We start from the raw sequence: 16,454 nt of genomic DNA, 5'->3' as shown, positions 1-16,454 counted from the left end.
TTTCCTGTATTTCAAAATAAAATGTTATTGGAAGATACTCAACCATCTGAAAATAGTATCGATAACAATCAAGATGATTCTACCATTATATCAAGTCTTGTTGATCTAGATGTAAGAAAAAAAACTTCTTTTTTCCTTTATTGTTATTTTAACTCTATTTTTATTATTATTATTATTATTAGAATGGTTTTCAATTCCTTTTGGATAAAGTCAAGTTAGATATGCAAGCTGCTAAGGTATAATATTTTTTATTCTTATTTTTAAATAAATATAATACTAATAATTATTATTATAGGATGTTGCAACCTTTTTGAAGAAGAGAGCTCTATTAGAAGAAGAATATGGTAAACAAATGACAAAATTGGCTCAATCTATGAGTGAATCGTTCAAAACTCATCCCAGATCAAGGTAAATAAATGATCATTTCCATATTAAATTATTTACACATTGGTTTATAGCACATTCGGAAGTGCCTGGACTTCAACTTTGAAGGTACATGAAAATATTGGAGAACAGCGAATTAAATTTGCATCTGATATCACAGAAGTCGCAGATGATTTACAATTATTGGTCAAAGATACTGAAAAAGCAAGAAAACAAGCAAAGGATATTGGTACAAAACAAGAAAAGATATTAACTGATGCTGAATTATCTTTAGAAAAGGTAACAAATAAAATAAAATAAATAAAATAAAAATAAAAAACCTTTAATGATCATTTACTTCTTTTTTTTTTTTAATAGAGCAAACAAAAGTATGATATGCTTAGTGAAGAATGGGAACGAGCCATTTTACTTAAAACAAATGATCCTTACCATATACCCAAAAAAGGTCTCTTCAAGACGAATAAGACACAATATCAGGTAAAAAAAAAAAAAAAATAACAAATATTTACATTACCTTTTCTTCTTTTTTTTTTTTTCCTAGTTGAATCGATCTGAAGAAGAGGCTCATAACAAAGCTAGTGCAGCAGATCAACATTATCGACAACAGTTACAAATCGTCAATACTACTCGTCAAGATTATTTTTCTACTCATTTACCAGAAATGTTGGTGGTAAGTAAATAAGTAAAATATATTCAAAGTGATAGATTAACTAACATTTATTTCAAAGGGATTGAAAGCAGTAGGGGATGAATGTTGTATGGCTTTACAATATCAATTGGCTCGTTATGCTTATATTTATGAACGTGCACTGGTAGCAGATGGTTATGCGTTGGATAATGATAGTGGTAAAGTCATAATAAAACCATTCCTCAATTCTTTCTCACTCTCTTTTCTTTTCCTTTTTTTTTTTATTAGGTCTTGGTTTACGCTCATTGGCAGAGAAAGTGGACAGAGATCTAGATTTGATGGAATTTATAAAGTCATGTAATGGTCAACGTGGCACAAGTAGTATCAGGATCATTCAACGTGGTGATGTTCCTTACAAAGAATATATTATGGTAAAAGAAAGGAAATCAGTAAAATGAAATGGACTAATTCTTTTTTTTTTATCTTATTTTTTTTTTTTTAATTTGTATTTTAGTCAACGGCAGCGCATCAAATCTTGAATCCTAATCCCGTATTTGGTATTGAGCTTAATGTATTGATGAAACGAGATAATCAAGAAGTACCTTTAGTTGTTCAAAAATGTGCTGAAGCAGTGGAAAAATATGGAATTAAATCTATGGGTATTTATCGTGAATCTGGAACTGGAACTCAAATTCAAAAGCTCAAAGCAGAATTCAATAGAAGTAAAGGAAAAAAAGAACATCAAAAGGATCAAATATATCCAACTCTAATAATACCTTCTTTTATATATATATATATATATAGACTGTCAACAAGTGAATTTAGATGACGAAGAATACCGATCCGATGTCAACAATATTACTGGTGTATTGAAACTTTGGTTCCGTGAATTACCTAGTCCTTTATTCCCTCAAGCTGCTTATGATCATTTTATCACTGCTGCAAGTAAGTATTATTACTATTAGTTTAATTTGGGATGATATCAAATCGGAATAATAACCAACAGAGAGCTGATCCATTTTCCCTTTTTTTTTCGGTTTATCAACAGGAATCGATGACGAAAGGATGCGCATTCTAGGCTTACATACTGTGATCAACGATCTTCCAGATGCACATTATGCTACATTGAAATATCTTATGGGTCATTTGAACAGGTAAGACAGATTTTTCTTTTTTTTTAAAGAATGAATGAACAAGTCAAGGTTGTATATACTCATTTTCTCTCTTTCTATTCCTTTTTCTTTTTGTTTTTTAGAGTACGTCAATATGAACAATACAACAAAATGGGATCAAGCAATTTGGCAACTATCTTTGGAATGACATTAATGGGTGATCTAAGCGCTGGTAGTCTCAATTCATCCAATCAACATCGTTTGGCAGATACTCACTTACATGTCCGAGTGGTACAAACTATTTTGGATCATTATCGATTGATTTTTGAACAAGACGAATGATTCTCTTCTACTTTTATATTTTAGATAGTCTTATTTATTCTTCTTTACTATTATCTACTTCTTTATATCTCTATATATATATTCTCATAAGCGTTCTGTTTTTATTCCCACCTAATAAGTGTTCCTGGACCTTTTTTTTTTCTTGATTAAAACTTTTGATTCTGTTTACCATCAAAGATGAAACTTTTTAGTAGTGTGGAAGACTGATTTGTTGGATATGGCAATATGATGACTGATCAATGATATGACGTTTTACTATTTGAAAATAGAATAATGGACAATCACAACAACAATACACACTTGACTTTTTTTGTTTATGTTTTTTTTTTTTTTTTGTATATTTTTTAGTGATTTTGTTGTATCTGGTGGAAATAGTCTGGGAATAAAATCCGAAGCGTCAAACTATAAAAATTCAATGTCACCCTTTATTCATTTTTTTTCTTCTTCTTCTTTTCATATCTCAACATGGCTTTGACAGAAAAGTACTTTTTAGGTCTAGATTTATCAACACAACAATTGAAATGTACTGTGATCAATGATAACCATATCATTGTGTATGAAGATGCAGTCAACTTTGGACGTGACCTTCCTGAATATCATACCAATAATGGCGCCATTTCACATGGGAATGATGTTGTCACTTCACCTCCTCTTATGTGGGTTCAAGCTATGGATATGTTATTATCTCGATTGGCGAAAACACCTTATGTATCCAACATTATGGGTATTTCCGGTGCTGGTCAGGTAAAATAATAATTATAATAATAAAGATAACGAACTAAGATTTGATTCTTTTTTTTTTTTAGCAACATGGTAGCGTGTATTGGGCTGAAAAAGGAACACACGTTTTGAAACAATTGGACTTTAATAAAACATTGGTAGAACAATTGACTGATGGTGGATTTGCTATTGAACAATCACCTATTTGGCAAGATTCAAGTACATCTGTACAGTGTCGACAATTGGAAGCATTCGTAGGTGGACCTGATATACTGGCTCAAATGACTGGATCGAAAGCATATGAAAGGTTTACTGGAAATCAAATAGCAAAGGTAATGGTATAATAGTAACAGTAATAAATGGATTCATTCTCTTTTTTTTTTTTTTTTTTTTTTTTTTTTTGTAGATCCATCAATATCATCAAGATCAATATAAGAATACGGTATGGATTACATTGGTTAGTTCATTCATGACTACTTTACTTTTGGGTAAATTGGGACCTATGGATGCAGCTGAAGCATCTGGAACAAATATGATGGATATACGGAAACATCGTTGGTTAGATCAATTACTTGAATTTTGTGGTGGAAAAGAATTGCGGGATAAACTTGGATTACAACCTATTGACATTGTCCATCCTTTGGGGCCAATCAATACGTACTATGTGCAACGTTATGGATTCAACTCAGGTACGAGCTAGAGAAAAGAAAAAAAGCCGATTGGTGAAAGAAAAAACTGAGAATAGGACATTAACCAAACGGGGATTTTTTTTTTTTTTTTTTTTTTGGTAGATTGTCAAATCATGCCTTTCACTGGGGATAATTCGGCTACATTGGTTTCAATGAATCTTAGACATGGAGATTGCGTTGTATCTCTTGGAACATCAGACACGGTACTTGTATCTCTCAAAAAGGCAGAAACGACAACAGAATCTCATCTGATGGCTCATCCTACTGACTCTTCTGCATTTATGGGCATGTTATGTTACAAGAATGGATCATTAACTCGACAACATTTCCGAGATATTTACGCGGAGCATGATTGGGATACATTCAACGATTTGCTAACTTCAACACCGTCTACGTCACAATACATGGGCTTTTATTATTGGATGCAAGAAATCATTCCTTTTGCAAAAGGTATTTATCGATTCAACAATGGAGAATTACTAGATGATGACTTTACAATGGACAATAACAGTAAAAAATCAGGTATCAACATACGATGTTTAATTGAATCACAGTTTTTATCCATGAGAGTTCGATTGGAACGTATGATGGGTGGAACAACAAATCAAGGACAACTACAACGTATATTGGCAACAGGTGGTGCATCAGCGAATCATACTATTTTACAAGTCCTTTCTGATGTATTTGGTATTCCAGTTTACAAGAAAAAAGAAGGATCTAACGGTGCATCTTTTGGTGGAGCATTACTTGCCAAGTATGGACTATTATCGGACACTATTTCATTTGATGATATGGTCCACCAAGACGATGATGATGGTTCTCTACAATTAATTTGTGAACCTAATTTGTTGATGACTTCTGATTATAGTCGTCGATTGGATGAATATACTAGATTAGAAAATATAGTTTTAGAAAAGTATGGATTATGATTTGAAATAAAAAAACTTTTTTTTTTTGCATGATGATGATTTTGATGACCATTTCCTGATTTAGACTTGATTTTTTTTTACTCAAGGAACTTCTCGATCATATACTGACAATAGAAAACGTCATTACCGAATTGAGTCATTGTTACAGAAATTGGTTTGTATCACTCATTCGATACAGTGTTGGTACTCCGCAGGATGTCATTGTGGGAAAATAGTTAGAAAAAAAATAAGAGCAAGAGAAAAAAAAAGAATAATCTTTGATTACGCTTTCTTTTTCCTTTTGTTATCTTTTGTCTTTTCTTTTTACCTAATCGAAAAAAAACAGTCTTTCTACTGGCGGAATATGAATCGACTTTTGTGCAGAAGGACCCCACTCTGTGGGAAGTTCAGTGACTGGACAATACAAAAGATCACCCCTTCACTTGGATATCCGAAGCTCGGTTCTCCTTTCTTTTCTTCTTCTTTTGGTCGAACTTATTCTACCATGTCTCCTAGTGTATTGACTGGTAATGTATTTCTTCATTCCATTCTCTTTTTTTTTTAAATTTTTTTTTTTTTGTAGTTGGTACTGGTGCTATTGGTGCCATTTATAGTTGGCGGCTATCGAAATCTGCCCAAGTGACAACTGTCTGTCGTTCCAATTATTCGGTTGTCAATGATAATGGTTTCTCTATTAACTCTGTCAAGTTTGGTCAAGAGAACTTCAAACCTCATCATGGTATAACAAAAAAAAAATAAAAAAGAGAATAAACTGAATTTCTTTTTGAATATAGTGGTCAAGACAGTATCCGAAGCAGTAGAAGCCAATAATGGAGCTCCTTTTGATTATGTCTTGGTGACTATGAAAGCATTACCCGAAGTATATAATGTGGCAGACATTATTGCTCCAGCAGTAACTCCTGGTCAAACTACCATTGTTCTCATTCAAAATGGTCTAGGTAGAGAGAAAAAAAAAAGAGGGATATATACACGATAGTTGATCATGCATTTTTATTTGTATAGGCGTGGAAGAACCTATTGTTGAAAACTTCCCAGATAATCCTTTGGTTTCTATTGTTGCTTATATTGGTACCTCTCAAACAAGTCCAGGTCATATCAGTATGGTGGGCAAAGAATCCTTGGCAGTTGGTACTTATTTACCTTCCAAGGTGGATAGCTCTATACAAAAACAATCCTTTATTGATCTTTTACTTCAAGGTGGTGTGGATGCCATGGCTTTGGATGATATAGAACGTATACGTTGGCAAAAATTGTTTTGGTAAATTTAGAAAAGAAAAGAAAAAAAACAAGGACTTACTTTGATTATTCTTCTTAGGAATGCCTCTTTTTCACCAGTGTGTGCCTTGACAGGAATGAATACGTCCGAATTATTGGCAAACAAGGAAGCTTTAACCAGTGTCAAAAGTGTCATGAAGGAAGTCATTTTAGCAGCCAACGCTATGGGATATGATTTTGATGTGGATGAACAAGTGAAAGACATGATTGAACGTACTGAAGCCACAGCTATGAATTACAAGCCTTCTATGTAAGTACATCCTCTTTTTATTATAATATTATTTCTCATTTCTTTTGGTTTTTTTTTTTTTTTATAAGGCAACTTGATCTTGAAAGAAAACAACCCATGGAAGTTGAAGTGATTCTAGGTACTCCTTTACGACGGGCCAAAGCAAAAGGGTTACATGTACCTCATTTGGAACTCATGCATGATCTCTTGAGTGCCACTAACGCCAAAACTATGATAGATCGCAAATCACAATTATAGATGTCTTTTTAATAAAGTGTTTTTATTTATTTATCTTTGTGGTTGTTTTTCATTGTTGTTGTACAAAGATTATATCACTGTATTGAAATGTTTTGAACGGATGATGATAAAGAAATATACAAATGGATGGAACGATAGTATTACAATCGTATTTAGTTAGATCTTTTTTAGTCATTTTTGGCCAAAAATTAGATAGCAGAGCATCTGCTTGGAAATATTTTGAATAAAAGGATAAAAGTATGGATGAAATGGGTAACAATACAACAAACATTGATGGATAGACTTTATTGAGAAGCTATGTAATATATATATATATATATATATATAACGGGAGAAATGCAAAAAAAAAAAAAAGTTAAATGTACAGAATAGACTGAAATAAAAATATAAGGATGATAACAATAACACTAGTAAATATAATAATAATGTATAAAAGAGGTTGGTAAAAATAAAAATAATGATAATGATAATATAAAATAAAAAAGCAAGGGTACAAACTAATTTAAGGTCAGGGTAAATAACGTAAGGATACTTTGAAGAATATAAACACATATATAACAGATATAAAACACAGAAGAAGAAGAAGAAAAAAAAAAGAAGAAGACAATGATTCAAACAGGGATGGCAGATGAAGTAGACATAGTAGATAAAGCTGGATCGTTCCTGTGTGGTGCAGAGGGTGATTGATGTCGTTTCTTGAAAGATGAAGTCATCCTAAGTTCAAAGATCGAAGATTGTTGTCCATCTGACATGACTCCAAAGATCAATGGTTTTTCCGTTTTGTGACCATTGTTCAAGCATCGAATATGAGATCCACGAATGATTTGTTCCAATTCACCCTGTTTAAAAAAAAAAAAAATATGAAAAGAAAAAGAATCATTAATATATATATTATATATATATCTTCCCTGTTCTATTTTTTCAACTTACTGTGATGATATGTCGCACTTCAATAAAGGAGGGTTCAAAAGCAATCACATAAGGGTATTGACATGCAAATGCCTCTGGGTTACCTTCCCATTCCACTAAAAAGTTCGGATACAATCTGTTCCCTTTCCCATCAATGTAGAATCCATATTCTAAAAAAAAAAAAAAAAAAAAAAAAAAAAAAAAAAAAATCATTGATATACATTTCATCTGTCATGGAGTTTTTTTTTTTTTTTTTTTTTTTTTCTTACCATCATAACAAACAAAATGATCACCACGAGGTGTCCGGAAAATGGCAATGTGCTTCAAAGGTTGTCGAATTTGAGATGATTCTTCTCTTTCACGGTCTGTCACAAAGGTTAATCGCTTGTCATCAGGGTCAAGGAGTTCTATAAAATCAAGAATAATCATGATTACTATCTTTTCCGTCCAATGTCAGCATATTTTCTTTTTTTATATATTTACGTTGAGGTTTATCAGTCTTCATATCTACCATAATCATACCGCGAGGAGACGTAATCAACATTTTGCTTGGAGATAATTCAATAGCCCATATATCACACGGAACGTAAAAGTCCTTGAGCCGTTTCAATCGTAAATCTGATTGTTGTTGTTGAGACCCGATACGAAGTAAGGCCATTCGATCCAATAACCCCATTGATTTTCTTGAATCCATCGATAAACGCCCTCCTCCACTATTGTTGTTGCTACCATTGTTGCTAATCGAAGTAGGGCTAGTCTTTTCACTTGAAGTATTGGTATTACCTAAGATACTCCCTATTCCATTTCCAGACACGGTATTACCACGAAGAGAAGGCAATGATGACAGAGTTGTACTATCATTACTAACAAGTCCATTGTTGTTGATGGGTTCCAAAGTAGTGATGGTCGATTTGAGACTAGAGACACGGGGCACACAAACAAGAGTTCGTTCCAAAGACTGTCCAACATAAAAAAATGGCACATGGGATTGTACACGTTTTCCTAATGGCTGTAATTCTGGTTTACCGTTGACCACATCCAATCCATACTCATACAATGTTCGATCCGACAATACAAGTAATATTTGCGCTTGCTCTACTACTTGTATTTGTGTTACTTTAGGCAAGCCAAGGACCTTGTGAGGTTTCTTTTTCCCAGAGGTATGTCCCACATAAACACCATCATCAGTAGCAAGAAGATATTGTTGACCGTTATCTATATTGGAAACCCAAAATAAATTACTCATCCATCCATCCAAATTATTAAAAAAAAAAAAAAAAAAAAAAAAAAAAAAAAAAAAACTTACTAAAAGTAATGATATGATTGATTCGAATCGATAAATCAAAATGCCCAGGTTCAACAGCAGACACTAATTCAAACACTGGCTTGTTCCTTTGTTGACGATCTTCTTGTTGCTTGGTGATCTTGTCAACCCAAGGTTTCCTAGTGGCATCCGAGGTAGCATACAATATCAGAACATCCGTATCACTACGTCTTCCCAAATAGTCAAATACAATAGGATAGCCAACTTTGCGTTCACGATCGTGTATAATGGTCGTAGTAGGTGTCATGGTGATCGATGCTGGTTTCACGTTACTCTGTTGTGCATAATAAGCTGGATCATTGAAGGGACGTAGAATCAGAGGTCCACCTATATTATTGTTAATATGTGGTAAAAACGAATTGGGCCTTGTCGAGCCACTATTGCTACTTGTCGTTGTCATTGAAGTTGATATGCCACTAATGGAGTAGTTGCTGTCTCGTTTTGCTGATCTACTAGAATCCAATGATGTTCGAATCATAGAGTCTCCGTTGTAGTTATTGTTGTTTTTCGCCATAGCTTGATGATAATTGTTGAGATAATTCACAGAGGTATATTCCTTGATTTCCTTAGGTACAAACACCGTCAATAGATCCAGAGCCATGGGTCGCCTTTGTACTACGTATTTCAATGTACCACCACGTCCTACTTTCACTTTTGCCACCACAAGGTAATGATCTAATAGGATCACTTGATATTCCGTGGAATCGTTGTTAGGAGTTTTTCGTAAAGTACCTTGCTTGATGATCACACGATTGTCCTTTAGTAATCCTAGATCCTGAAATAATATATATATTAAAACATGGTTCATCATCAAAAGTTCTTATATATATTATGTAAATTTACCATAGCATCAGCTTTGTTTTTGAATGTCAGATATTCATGCATTCTGTCCAAATCGAATCGATTCTTGGTAGCACCAGCTTGTGCATTAACGCGAGTCAGAAATTGTTTGATGATAGCGATAGCTTTTGGAATATTGTCAAAGTCTGGATGATTGTTAGGAGTTCGTTTCAGAATTTCGTGAAGCAGCAACAGGTATTTACCCATTCGAGTGGTTGGTTTTGTCAAATAGCCATTGAGTTCCAATTTATGTGAAGCAGGATGTCGTTCGGTATCATTGATAAACCAATCGAAATGAGGATTGTTGTAACGTTCTTGTTCCAATGCATATTTCGCTTCATGTTGTCGTGCACCATATTTGATATAAGGTTCAAAATCTACTACAAAGTCCAGCATGATATCACCAATGGCATGAACTACCAATCGTTCTTTTTGTCGTGTAAGTAAGGCGGTCAATAAACGTACGTTGATAGCGTAAATGGACATGAGATTTGAAAATACAGAATCCAAGAAGATTGCTCGTCTTGATTCAGGGATGATCTCAGTTTCTGTCAAAGGTCGTATCCACATCTAACAGTACATATGTAAGACAATAAATATTAGTAAATACAAAAACTACTTTATTCTTCATTTCTTTACCTCTTCCAAATATTCCAAATCTTTCACATAATTGGATTCAGTATATATTAGTTCATAGATCCCTTCTTGTCGTTTCCTTTCAGTAGAGGAGATGATATCGTATTCCTTTTCCGAAACCAAATCAGCCCAAAGTGGATGATCTTGAGGACGTAATAGTTGATTGAAATGACCAGTCATCGTATGACGCTAAATCAAAGAAAGAAATAAAAAGAAAATAATGGATGTATGAGAAAACAATGATCATCTATAAAAAAAAAAGATTCTTTACCTTCATTGATTGGCGTTTGGGACAAGAGTAACTATAACAAGGCGAATTTCCATAACATGTGGGGGAATAACAATAGGTCAAATCAGTGATGATACCATTGGGAAAAGCAACTGTATGTTGGTTCAATCTTGTAAAGTCATTGTCACCAGGATGATGAACATAAAGATCACTGACACTGCTGTTACTTTCTGTTGTTGCACCAGGAGAAAGCGTAGTAGTAGGACTGTCACATACCATGTGATCCTCATTGTTATTGGTTTTATTATTGTTTTTGCTGCTAGTACCACTGCTGAGTTTGTTGATAAAATTCGTTTCTTCCAGTTGATATAATTCCTCAGCCGAATCAACAAGCCGATTTTCATAACTAACATCATGGAAAAACCTTTGTACTCCCAAAGCACGACCAACCACAAGAGCCAAAAATCGATCATTGGTAGCTATAATCCGACTAAGTTGATCCTAAGACATTATATAAAAAAAAAAAAGTTAAAAAAGTTATTGAATTATTTCTATCTTGACTGGAACAGTTTTTCATCAAAATCAGCCAATAAATTTAAGAGCAGTCAAATTCCCCTTTTTCTTTTTCTGATTCATATTAGATTTACCACAGCTTCTTGACCAGTGAAACAGTTTTTATATTCGATTCCATTCTTGAAACGATCGGCCAAAATCATATTATGTTGAAACTCGTAGGCTATTCGAGATAATAATGCTGGATAAATAGATGGTGCTAACGTTGTTGTCGTCGATGTGATTGTTGGTGTAGCTACTGGTGTAGTTGTTGGCGTTGTGGAAGAAGTGGGAGATTGAGAACCATAGGCAAAACTTCTAGACCGTTTGATTTCATCTGTTCGATTATATCCTTTATTGGGTAAATGACTCGATGATGATGGTGTAGGCGCTAAATAAATAATAATAAAAAAGAAATGATGATACATTTAATAAATATTTTTATGTGGCTGCGGATACATACATAAAGTGGTAGTGTTTGAATAGCGAGATATGGCTGTTGTTGTAGTGTTTGGTTTATGTCGTTGGTATTGTTGAGAACTTCTTTTCGTTGATAATCGTAAAGGACTATACCATTTCTCAGATGCTTTTCGTGATAATCGTTCCAGTCGTGAAGGTGTAGGTGTTATTGGGCTTTGTTCACCATTAAATAAATGAGGTGGTGGAGTAGGTGGTGGAGGAATAATATCGACAAGCGAAGAAGGTTGCATTATATATAATACATATATATTTTTTTCTGTTCAAAGAAAAAAGAGAACAAGGAATGTAAAAAGATAAAAAAAAAAAAGACCTTTTGATAAGAAAAATAGAAAAGAAAAAAAGAAAAAAAGAAAAAGAAAAACTACCAAGACAATCAATTAAATTGCGGCAATTGAAAATCAAGGGGAGGGAAAGTGTGTGTGTGTAAGTGTGTGAGTGGGGTACAGAGTTTATTCAATGTGGACCAAGGAGAGATACAATAGTATATATTGTAACAATAACATCAAGATAAAAATGTAATTTATTTATTTCATTTCAAAAAAAAAAAAAAAACAAATAATCCGAAGAAGTTTGGGTGAAAAATAAAAAACTAACTAAACTAGAGAGAACTAATTTATTGTTGGCCAGCCTTTTCTTCGTTACGTTGCTTTCTACGTTCACGCATAGCCTTGTTCTTAGCACGAAGAGCGGCAGCTTGTTCGGAGAGGTTCTTGGTACGGATTTGTTCAGCCTTGGCCTTGTGAATGAATTCCATCAATACACGTTTGTTCTTGAAACAGTTACCCTTGCTGCGAAGGTAGAGGTTGTGGTACAAGTGCTTGTCAATCTTACCAGCTTCTCTGTACTTGCGAAGGAGACGACGGAGAACACGCATACGACGCATCCAGAGGACTTGACGAGACATACGAGCATTAGCAGTACCCTTGCGCTTACCATGACCCATGTGACGACCGAGGCGCTTGGCAGCATGACGTTCACGGACACGGAATCGAGAGACACCAATTTCAGGCTTGCGAATAACCAAACCATCCTTCACCAACTTACGAATGTTAGCACCTAATTGATATTTTCAATCATTAATCAAATGTCTCCCTATTATTATTATTGAATACTTACGGGAGTTGGCGTTGGAGATTTCGTTAACTTCATTGGGATCGAGCCAGATCTTGCGTTGACCACACTTAAGAACGGAAGCGGCCAAACGTTTTTGGATGCGCAAATTGACCCTATAAAAAAAAAAAAAAGAAAGAGAATGAGTTTTTATACATACTTTGATCCATATGGATCACAACTTTCTGATAATTCCCCTTCCAAAAAAAAAGTAATAATAATAGAAAAATAAAGAACAAAAAAAAAGGTCCTTTCGTTTTTTGACTGTAAAATATATATCGATAAAGGAAGGGTATGTTGTATAAATCATGTACACTTACATGGTGATATTGTCAGATGAAAAAAAGAGAAGGAACAGTAGCTGTGGACAATTCTCAATGAACCAAATAGCCCAAAAAAATTTTCTGAGTTGTGACGCTGACCAAGCCACTACACTCCAGTACTCGGAATATGAAATCAATCAAATGAACACATAGCATAAGAGACTTTTTTTTTTTATTATTATTGTAAAGATAGATGGGTATAAGGTGTCAACAGAGAATGGGATAAAATGTGATATGTGTAATCTAAAAAGAGAGGTTTCATCTAAAACTATCATTAATCATTGCTGCAATATTATTAATTGATAACATCATCATCTTCACCAAAATATTCCACTGAATTGTGTTCTGTTTCATAAATCTTGACCTTGTATAACTTGGCTGTATTTGATTTCCCTGCATGGTCTTTCTGAAAGTGATGATTAATATTGTTCCATATAAAAACTGCAAGATTTTCCACCGTACTACAATCCAAATAATATGTTAATATTATTACACATAATATTCTTACCAACCTCTCTTTTCTTTTCTTTTCTTTTCTTTTTCTTACCTAGGAACCGATTTAAAGAATTCCACATCTATATCCTAAAGAAGAAAAAAAAAAGATAGCAATATAATGTTGTAGTTTGAGTATCATGAGCCTTATTTCATTTCTCTCCCTCTCCTTTTTTTTCCATATTGTAAACTCTATTGCGTTTGCCTTACCAAATTCCGGTGATCAAGAGGGTCCATAACTGCTAATTCGATACACGCTTTCAGGTCCACCATATTCATCACCATCCCTGTAATTGGATCTATCTTTCCTTTAACTGTAATTTCCACTTGAAGAAAAACAAAAAAAAAAAAAAAAAAAAAGGAAAAAGTTAGTTAATGGTTACATAATAGAACAAAAAAGTACCTACCTTTGTAGTTGTGACCATGAAAGTGAGGATTGTTACACTTGCCATATATTGCTGCGTTTTCTTCTTCAGTTAAATGTGTAGAATGTAACCTATGAGCCGCTGAAAAAGAAGCTGTTCGAGTAATATAACTGGTCACCATATTTCTATAATGAGAAAAAACAGCAAAAAAAAAAAAAAAAATGAATAGATAATAAAAGAAAAGAACTATTTTCTTTTTTTTTTTTTTTTCGCTACTTACCCCAAAGTTCCGTGGGAAAAAAAAAGTAACCAAAGATGAAAGATTAAAAAAAAAAGAATAGAAAAGAAAAGAAAAAGCCGGAGTTTGGAAAGGTTGTATGTTGGAATTTCTTTTTATTGTTGTATTGTTACAGATAACCATGAATGAATTTCATCTATCAACTGATTTTCATTATCCATCCAAAAGTGATCACTATCCTTGATGACTCTATTATCCACTTTATCGGAAGTAATTGTTGATAACCATGATCGATAAGCGCGTATTCCAGTAAATTGATCTTGATCTCCATAAATCAGTAACACAGGGCATGATGATGATTGTAATAGCTGATTGGCTTGAGATTTGAAATAAAACATTTTTGTTGTTGATAATGCCCAAATAACACGTAAAGGATAACTGATTAAAACATAAGAAGTAGGTACCCTTGATTCACGAATACTAGCTGCAATCATGCTTCCATAAGAATATCCCTATATAATAGATTTAAAAATAGAAATTATATGATCAGAAAAATAAATAAAAAAAATCAAGGTTACTTACACATATCACCAAATGAGATATTGTAGGATAATCTTGTCTAATATCATTGTTTGTCAATAGATAATTTACTACTGCTTGATAATCCTTTTGTTCAGGTAGACCAGTCCAGCTTGTCTTTCCAGTTGAATTTCCACAACCCCTAAAAAGAAGAAATAGATGAAAAAAAATGAAAAAAAAATACAAAAGTTTGTCATTTCATAAACACAATACCTTACCTGAAGTTGAGACTAGCAGTAGTAAAACCTTTATTCATCAAAGATTTCTGTAAAGCCATAACGACATTATTATATATATTACCACCAAGTGGACCATAAGGATGAGATATGATAATGGCAGGGGCAGTTGTTGTAGTGCTTTTAGTATACCCAAGTCGAACTTCAATACTAGCTTTATCAGAGTCAATAAATACTGTCTTTGTCGGCATTATTAATATGAATTGGGTAAAGAATGAATTAAGGAAAAAAAAAAAAAAAAGTAATAACGAAAAGAGAAAGAGAAAGACGGGAGTTTAAAAAAGAAACCCGTTTTTTTTTTTTTTCTTTATTTGAAAAAGTAGTAAAGTTCATGCTGTAATTAGACTACAAACAAACTATTTTCATCGTATTCACCAAAAGCAGTAACTTCATGTTGTTCATCGAAGAAATCAATTTGATGACTATGCCTATAAAACGTTGAATAAAATATTAATTAAGAATATGAAATATCAGAATTTATTTTCAATATTGCTTACAAAGTAGCACCGGAATTGACATGAACAAGATAAAAGCATTCACCAACACGCCAGAACTGATGATGATTTAAAAAAAAAAGACCGTTTAACCGATTACTGTATTTCATATATATTCTTATTAAAGTTATTATTATACTTACATCATCAGCACAATCATCACCACCTCGTACCACTCTCCATACATCATTTTCATCTGATTCAGCAAAACATGACACTTCTTGTTGACCAGAGCAAGGACTTTCCACTCCTGGGCTTGAATGTAATTTGTGAGAAGGATAATCCAAAGGCTTGAGTAATAATTCATCATCCCAACCAACTTCATAACCTAATTTTTCATCTGATCCTTGAGGTGGAATCACAACCCATGTAGTGGATAGTGATTCAGAAGCAAAGACACGTTGTTGATAACTACCACCTTCATATCCTTCACCATCCGTACTGATGAATCGACCAGTTTGACAGTGTTTCAATTGAACATAGTTACTGGAATAAAAAAAAAAAATGATGTCAGTCTGTTATCTAAACTATTTTCTTTTTCTTATTACCCATAACGGATAATACCATCTTCTTGAGGAAATCCACCTTGAAATTGTTCTTCTTCACAATCACCTAGAAATATACGTAAAATAAAGAGAAAAACATATCAATTAGATTGTTTTGAAAGAAAATAAGCTTACGTACTCATGGTTATTTATTTAATGTAGTAAAAGGGAATTAAAGAAAAAAGAAGAAGAAAAAGAAGAATTCTAGTTTATATATTTGATGTCAAGGTAGTACAACATTTACCATCATCGGGACAGTATTCCGAACAACATCATTTTAGGGACAAGTTATGGAGCGTGTTCTCCAAGCAACATGTCATCGTTCTTGGCAGCGACACTATTTTTGATGTTTGTTCGTATCCGATCATCCGCTGTGTTTTAATGTTTCAATGCTACAAAGTTTGAAAAAAAAAAAAAAAAGGATACTATCGAAAATGCAAACAATAAAGAAGGTTCCATCCATCACCCAAGCATCCGTTATTAATATCATTGGTATATCGATATTATCACTTCATCTCATCATCCCATCATCCCAT

General features: G+C 33.3%; 8 protein-coding genes across 8 annotated transcripts; 3 read left to right on the top strand and 5 right to left on the bottom strand.

Annotated features, from left to right (window-relative positions):
- Positions 1–221: 221 nt before the first annotated feature.
- On the top strand, positions 222–2,466 carry BX664DRAFT_363143 (Rho GTPase activation protein; the record flags this gene model as incomplete). The annotated part of the gene is made up of 11 exons (XM_051548360.1): positions 222–236; positions 296–408; positions 459–663; positions 742–861; positions 926–1,054; positions 1,113–1,230; positions 1,301–1,443; positions 1,527–1,734; positions 1,817–1,957; positions 2,061–2,166; positions 2,268–2,466. 11 exons carry the CDS (start codon positions 222–224, stop codon positions 2,464–2,466), a joined length of 1,497 nt encoding a protein of 498 aa, XP_051404462.1.
- Positions 2,467–2,912: 446 nt separating this feature from the next.
- On the top strand, positions 2,913–4,843 carry BX664DRAFT_288657 (uncharacterized protein). Its single transcript, XM_051541802.1, has 4 exons — positions 2,913–3,210; positions 3,273–3,518; positions 3,593–3,875; positions 3,978–4,843. The coding sequence occupies exons 1-4, from the start codon at positions 2,932–2,934 to the stop codon at positions 4,802–4,804; spliced, it is 1,635 nt and encodes a 544-aa protein (XP_051404461.1). The 5' UTR covers positions 2,913–2,931; the 3' UTR covers positions 4,805–4,843.
- Positions 4,844–5,082: 239 nt separating this feature from the next.
- BX664DRAFT_319854 (2-dehydropantoate 2-reductase) lies at positions 5,083–6,600 on the top strand. Its single transcript, XM_051543014.1, has 6 exons — positions 5,083–5,310; positions 5,367–5,522; positions 5,578–5,742; positions 5,807–6,062; positions 6,120–6,329; positions 6,398–6,600. The coding sequence occupies exons 1-6, from the start codon at positions 5,148–5,150 to the stop codon at positions 6,564–6,566; spliced, it is 1,119 nt and encodes a 372-aa protein (XP_051404460.1). The 5' UTR covers positions 5,083–5,147; the 3' UTR covers positions 6,567–6,600.
- Positions 6,601–7,177: 577 nt separating this feature from the next.
- Positions 7,178–11,484, bottom strand: BX664DRAFT_254586 (uncharacterized protein; the record flags this gene model as incomplete). The annotated part of the gene is made up of 11 exons (XM_051540375.1): positions 7,178–7,405; positions 7,497–7,645; positions 7,745–7,882; positions 7,959–8,093; positions 8,301–8,690; positions 8,782–9,073; positions 9,344–9,574; positions 9,643–10,209; positions 10,279–10,464; positions 10,547–11,005; positions 11,152–11,484. The coding sequence occupies 11 exons, from the start codon at positions 11,482–11,484 to the stop codon at positions 7,178–7,180; spliced, it is 3,108 nt and encodes a 1,035-aa protein (XP_051404459.1).
- A 588-nt stretch (positions 11,485–12,072) lies between these two features.
- Positions 12,073–12,993, bottom strand: BX664DRAFT_319846 (ribosomal protein L19/L19e domain-containing protein). Its single transcript, XM_051543013.1, has 3 exons — positions 12,967–12,993; positions 12,653–12,762; positions 12,073–12,592 (listed from the first exon to the last, which is right to left on the bottom strand). Coding segments are annotated over exons 1-3 (555 nt in total). The 5' UTR covers positions 12,969–12,993; the 3' UTR covers positions 12,073–12,149.
- Positions 12,994–13,264: 271 nt separating this feature from the next.
- Positions 13,265–14,007, bottom strand: BX664DRAFT_256234 (uncharacterized protein; the record flags this gene model as incomplete). Its single annotated transcript, XM_051540453.1, has 4 exons — positions 13,265–13,430; positions 13,517–13,551; positions 13,672–13,787; positions 13,869–14,007. 4 exons carry the CDS (start codon positions 14,005–14,007, stop codon positions 13,265–13,267), a joined length of 456 nt encoding a protein of 151 aa, XP_051404457.1.
- BX664DRAFT_8960 (Alpha/Beta hydrolase protein) lies at positions 13,935–15,221 on the bottom strand. The gene is made up of 4 exons (XM_051549785.1): positions 14,862–15,221; positions 14,647–14,785; positions 14,107–14,576; positions 13,935–14,011 (listed from the first exon to the last, which is right to left on the bottom strand). The coding sequence occupies exons 1-3, from the start codon at positions 15,068–15,070 to the stop codon at positions 14,220–14,222; spliced, it is 705 nt and encodes a 234-aa protein (XP_051404456.1). The 5' UTR covers positions 15,071–15,221; the 3' UTR covers positions 13,935–14,011; positions 14,107–14,219.
- On the bottom strand, positions 15,118–16,077 carry BX664DRAFT_319838 (MIR motif-containing protein). Its single transcript, XM_051543012.1, has 5 exons — positions 16,058–16,077; positions 15,922–15,985; positions 15,517–15,859; positions 15,377–15,432; positions 15,118–15,307 (listed from the first exon to the last, which is right to left on the bottom strand). The coding sequence occupies exons 1-5, from the start codon at positions 16,059–16,061 to the stop codon at positions 15,220–15,222; spliced, it is 555 nt and encodes a 184-aa protein (XP_051404455.1). The 5' UTR covers positions 16,062–16,077; the 3' UTR covers positions 15,118–15,219.
- Positions 16,078–16,454: the final 377 nt, after the last annotated feature.

The sequence above is a fragment of the Halteromyces radiatus genome, assembly GCF_025201355.1.
Source record: "Halteromyces radiatus strain CBS 162.75 chromosome Unknown BX664scaffold_1, whole genome shotgun sequence".
Classification (NCBI taxonomy): domain Eukaryota; kingdom Fungi; phylum Mucoromycota; class Mucoromycetes; order Mucorales; family Cunninghamellaceae; genus Halteromyces; species Halteromyces radiatus.
The sequence above is the reverse complement of the archived record's forward strand: the minus strand, read 5'-3'. Positions and strand labels throughout refer to the sequence as shown.

What these genes read in the sequence shown, in the direction of transcription:
- BX664DRAFT_8960 (XM_051549785.1), bottom strand. Translation starts at nt 15,070, where the DNA reads ATGCCGACAAAGACAGTATTTATTGACTCTGATAAAGCTAGTATTGAA. An exon ending in ACTGCTAGTCTCAACTTCAG is followed by an intron (nt 14,786 to 14,861) that starts GTAAGGTATTGT and finishes TCTTCTTTTTAG; the next exon opens with GGGTTGTGGAAATTCAACTG. An exon ending in TATCTCATTTGGTGATATGT is followed by an intron (nt 14,577 to 14,646) that starts GTAAGTAACCTT and finishes TCTATTATATAG; the next exon opens with GGATATTCTTATGGAAGCAT.
- BX664DRAFT_319838 (XM_051543012.1), bottom strand. An exon ending in GATGGTATTATCCGTTATGG is followed by an intron (nt 15,860 to 15,921) that starts GTAATAAGAAAA and finishes TTTTTATTCCAG; the next exon opens with TAACTATGTTCAATTGAAAC. An exon ending in GTCAATTCCGGTGCTACTTT is followed by an intron (nt 15,308 to 15,376) that starts GTAAGCAATATT and finishes AACGTTTTATAG; the next exon opens with GCATAGTCATCAAATTGATT.
- BX664DRAFT_319846 (XM_051543013.1), bottom strand. An exon ending in AATCTCCAACGCCAACTCCC is followed by an intron (nt 12,593 to 12,652) that starts GTAAGTATTCAA and finishes AATATCAATTAG; the next exon opens with GTGCTAACATTCGTAAGTTG.
- BX664DRAFT_319854 (XM_051543014.1), top strand. Translation starts at nt 5,148, where the DNA reads ATGAATCGACTTTTGTGCAGAAGGACCCCACTCTGTGGGAAGTTCAGT. An exon ending in GAACTTCAAACCTCATCATG is followed by an intron (nt 5,523 to 5,577) that starts GTATAACAAAAA and finishes TTTTGAATATAG; the next exon opens with TGGTCAAGACAGTATCCGAA. An exon ending in CGTTGGCAAAAATTGTTTTG is followed by an intron (nt 6,063 to 6,119) that starts GTAAATTTAGAA and finishes TATTCTTCTTAG; the next exon opens with GAATGCCTCTTTTTCACCAG.
- BX664DRAFT_288657 (XM_051541802.1), top strand. Translation starts at nt 2,932, where the DNA reads ATGGCTTTGACAGAAAAGTACTTTTTAGGTCTAGATTTATCAACACAA. An exon ending in GTATTTCCGGTGCTGGTCAG is followed by an intron (nt 3,211 to 3,272) that starts GTAAAATAATAA and finishes TTTTTTTTTTAG; the next exon opens with CAACATGGTAGCGTGTATTG. An exon ending in ACGTTATGGATTCAACTCAG is followed by an intron (nt 3,876 to 3,977) that starts GTACGAGCTAGA and finishes TTTTTTTGGTAG; the next exon opens with ATTGTCAAATCATGCCTTTC.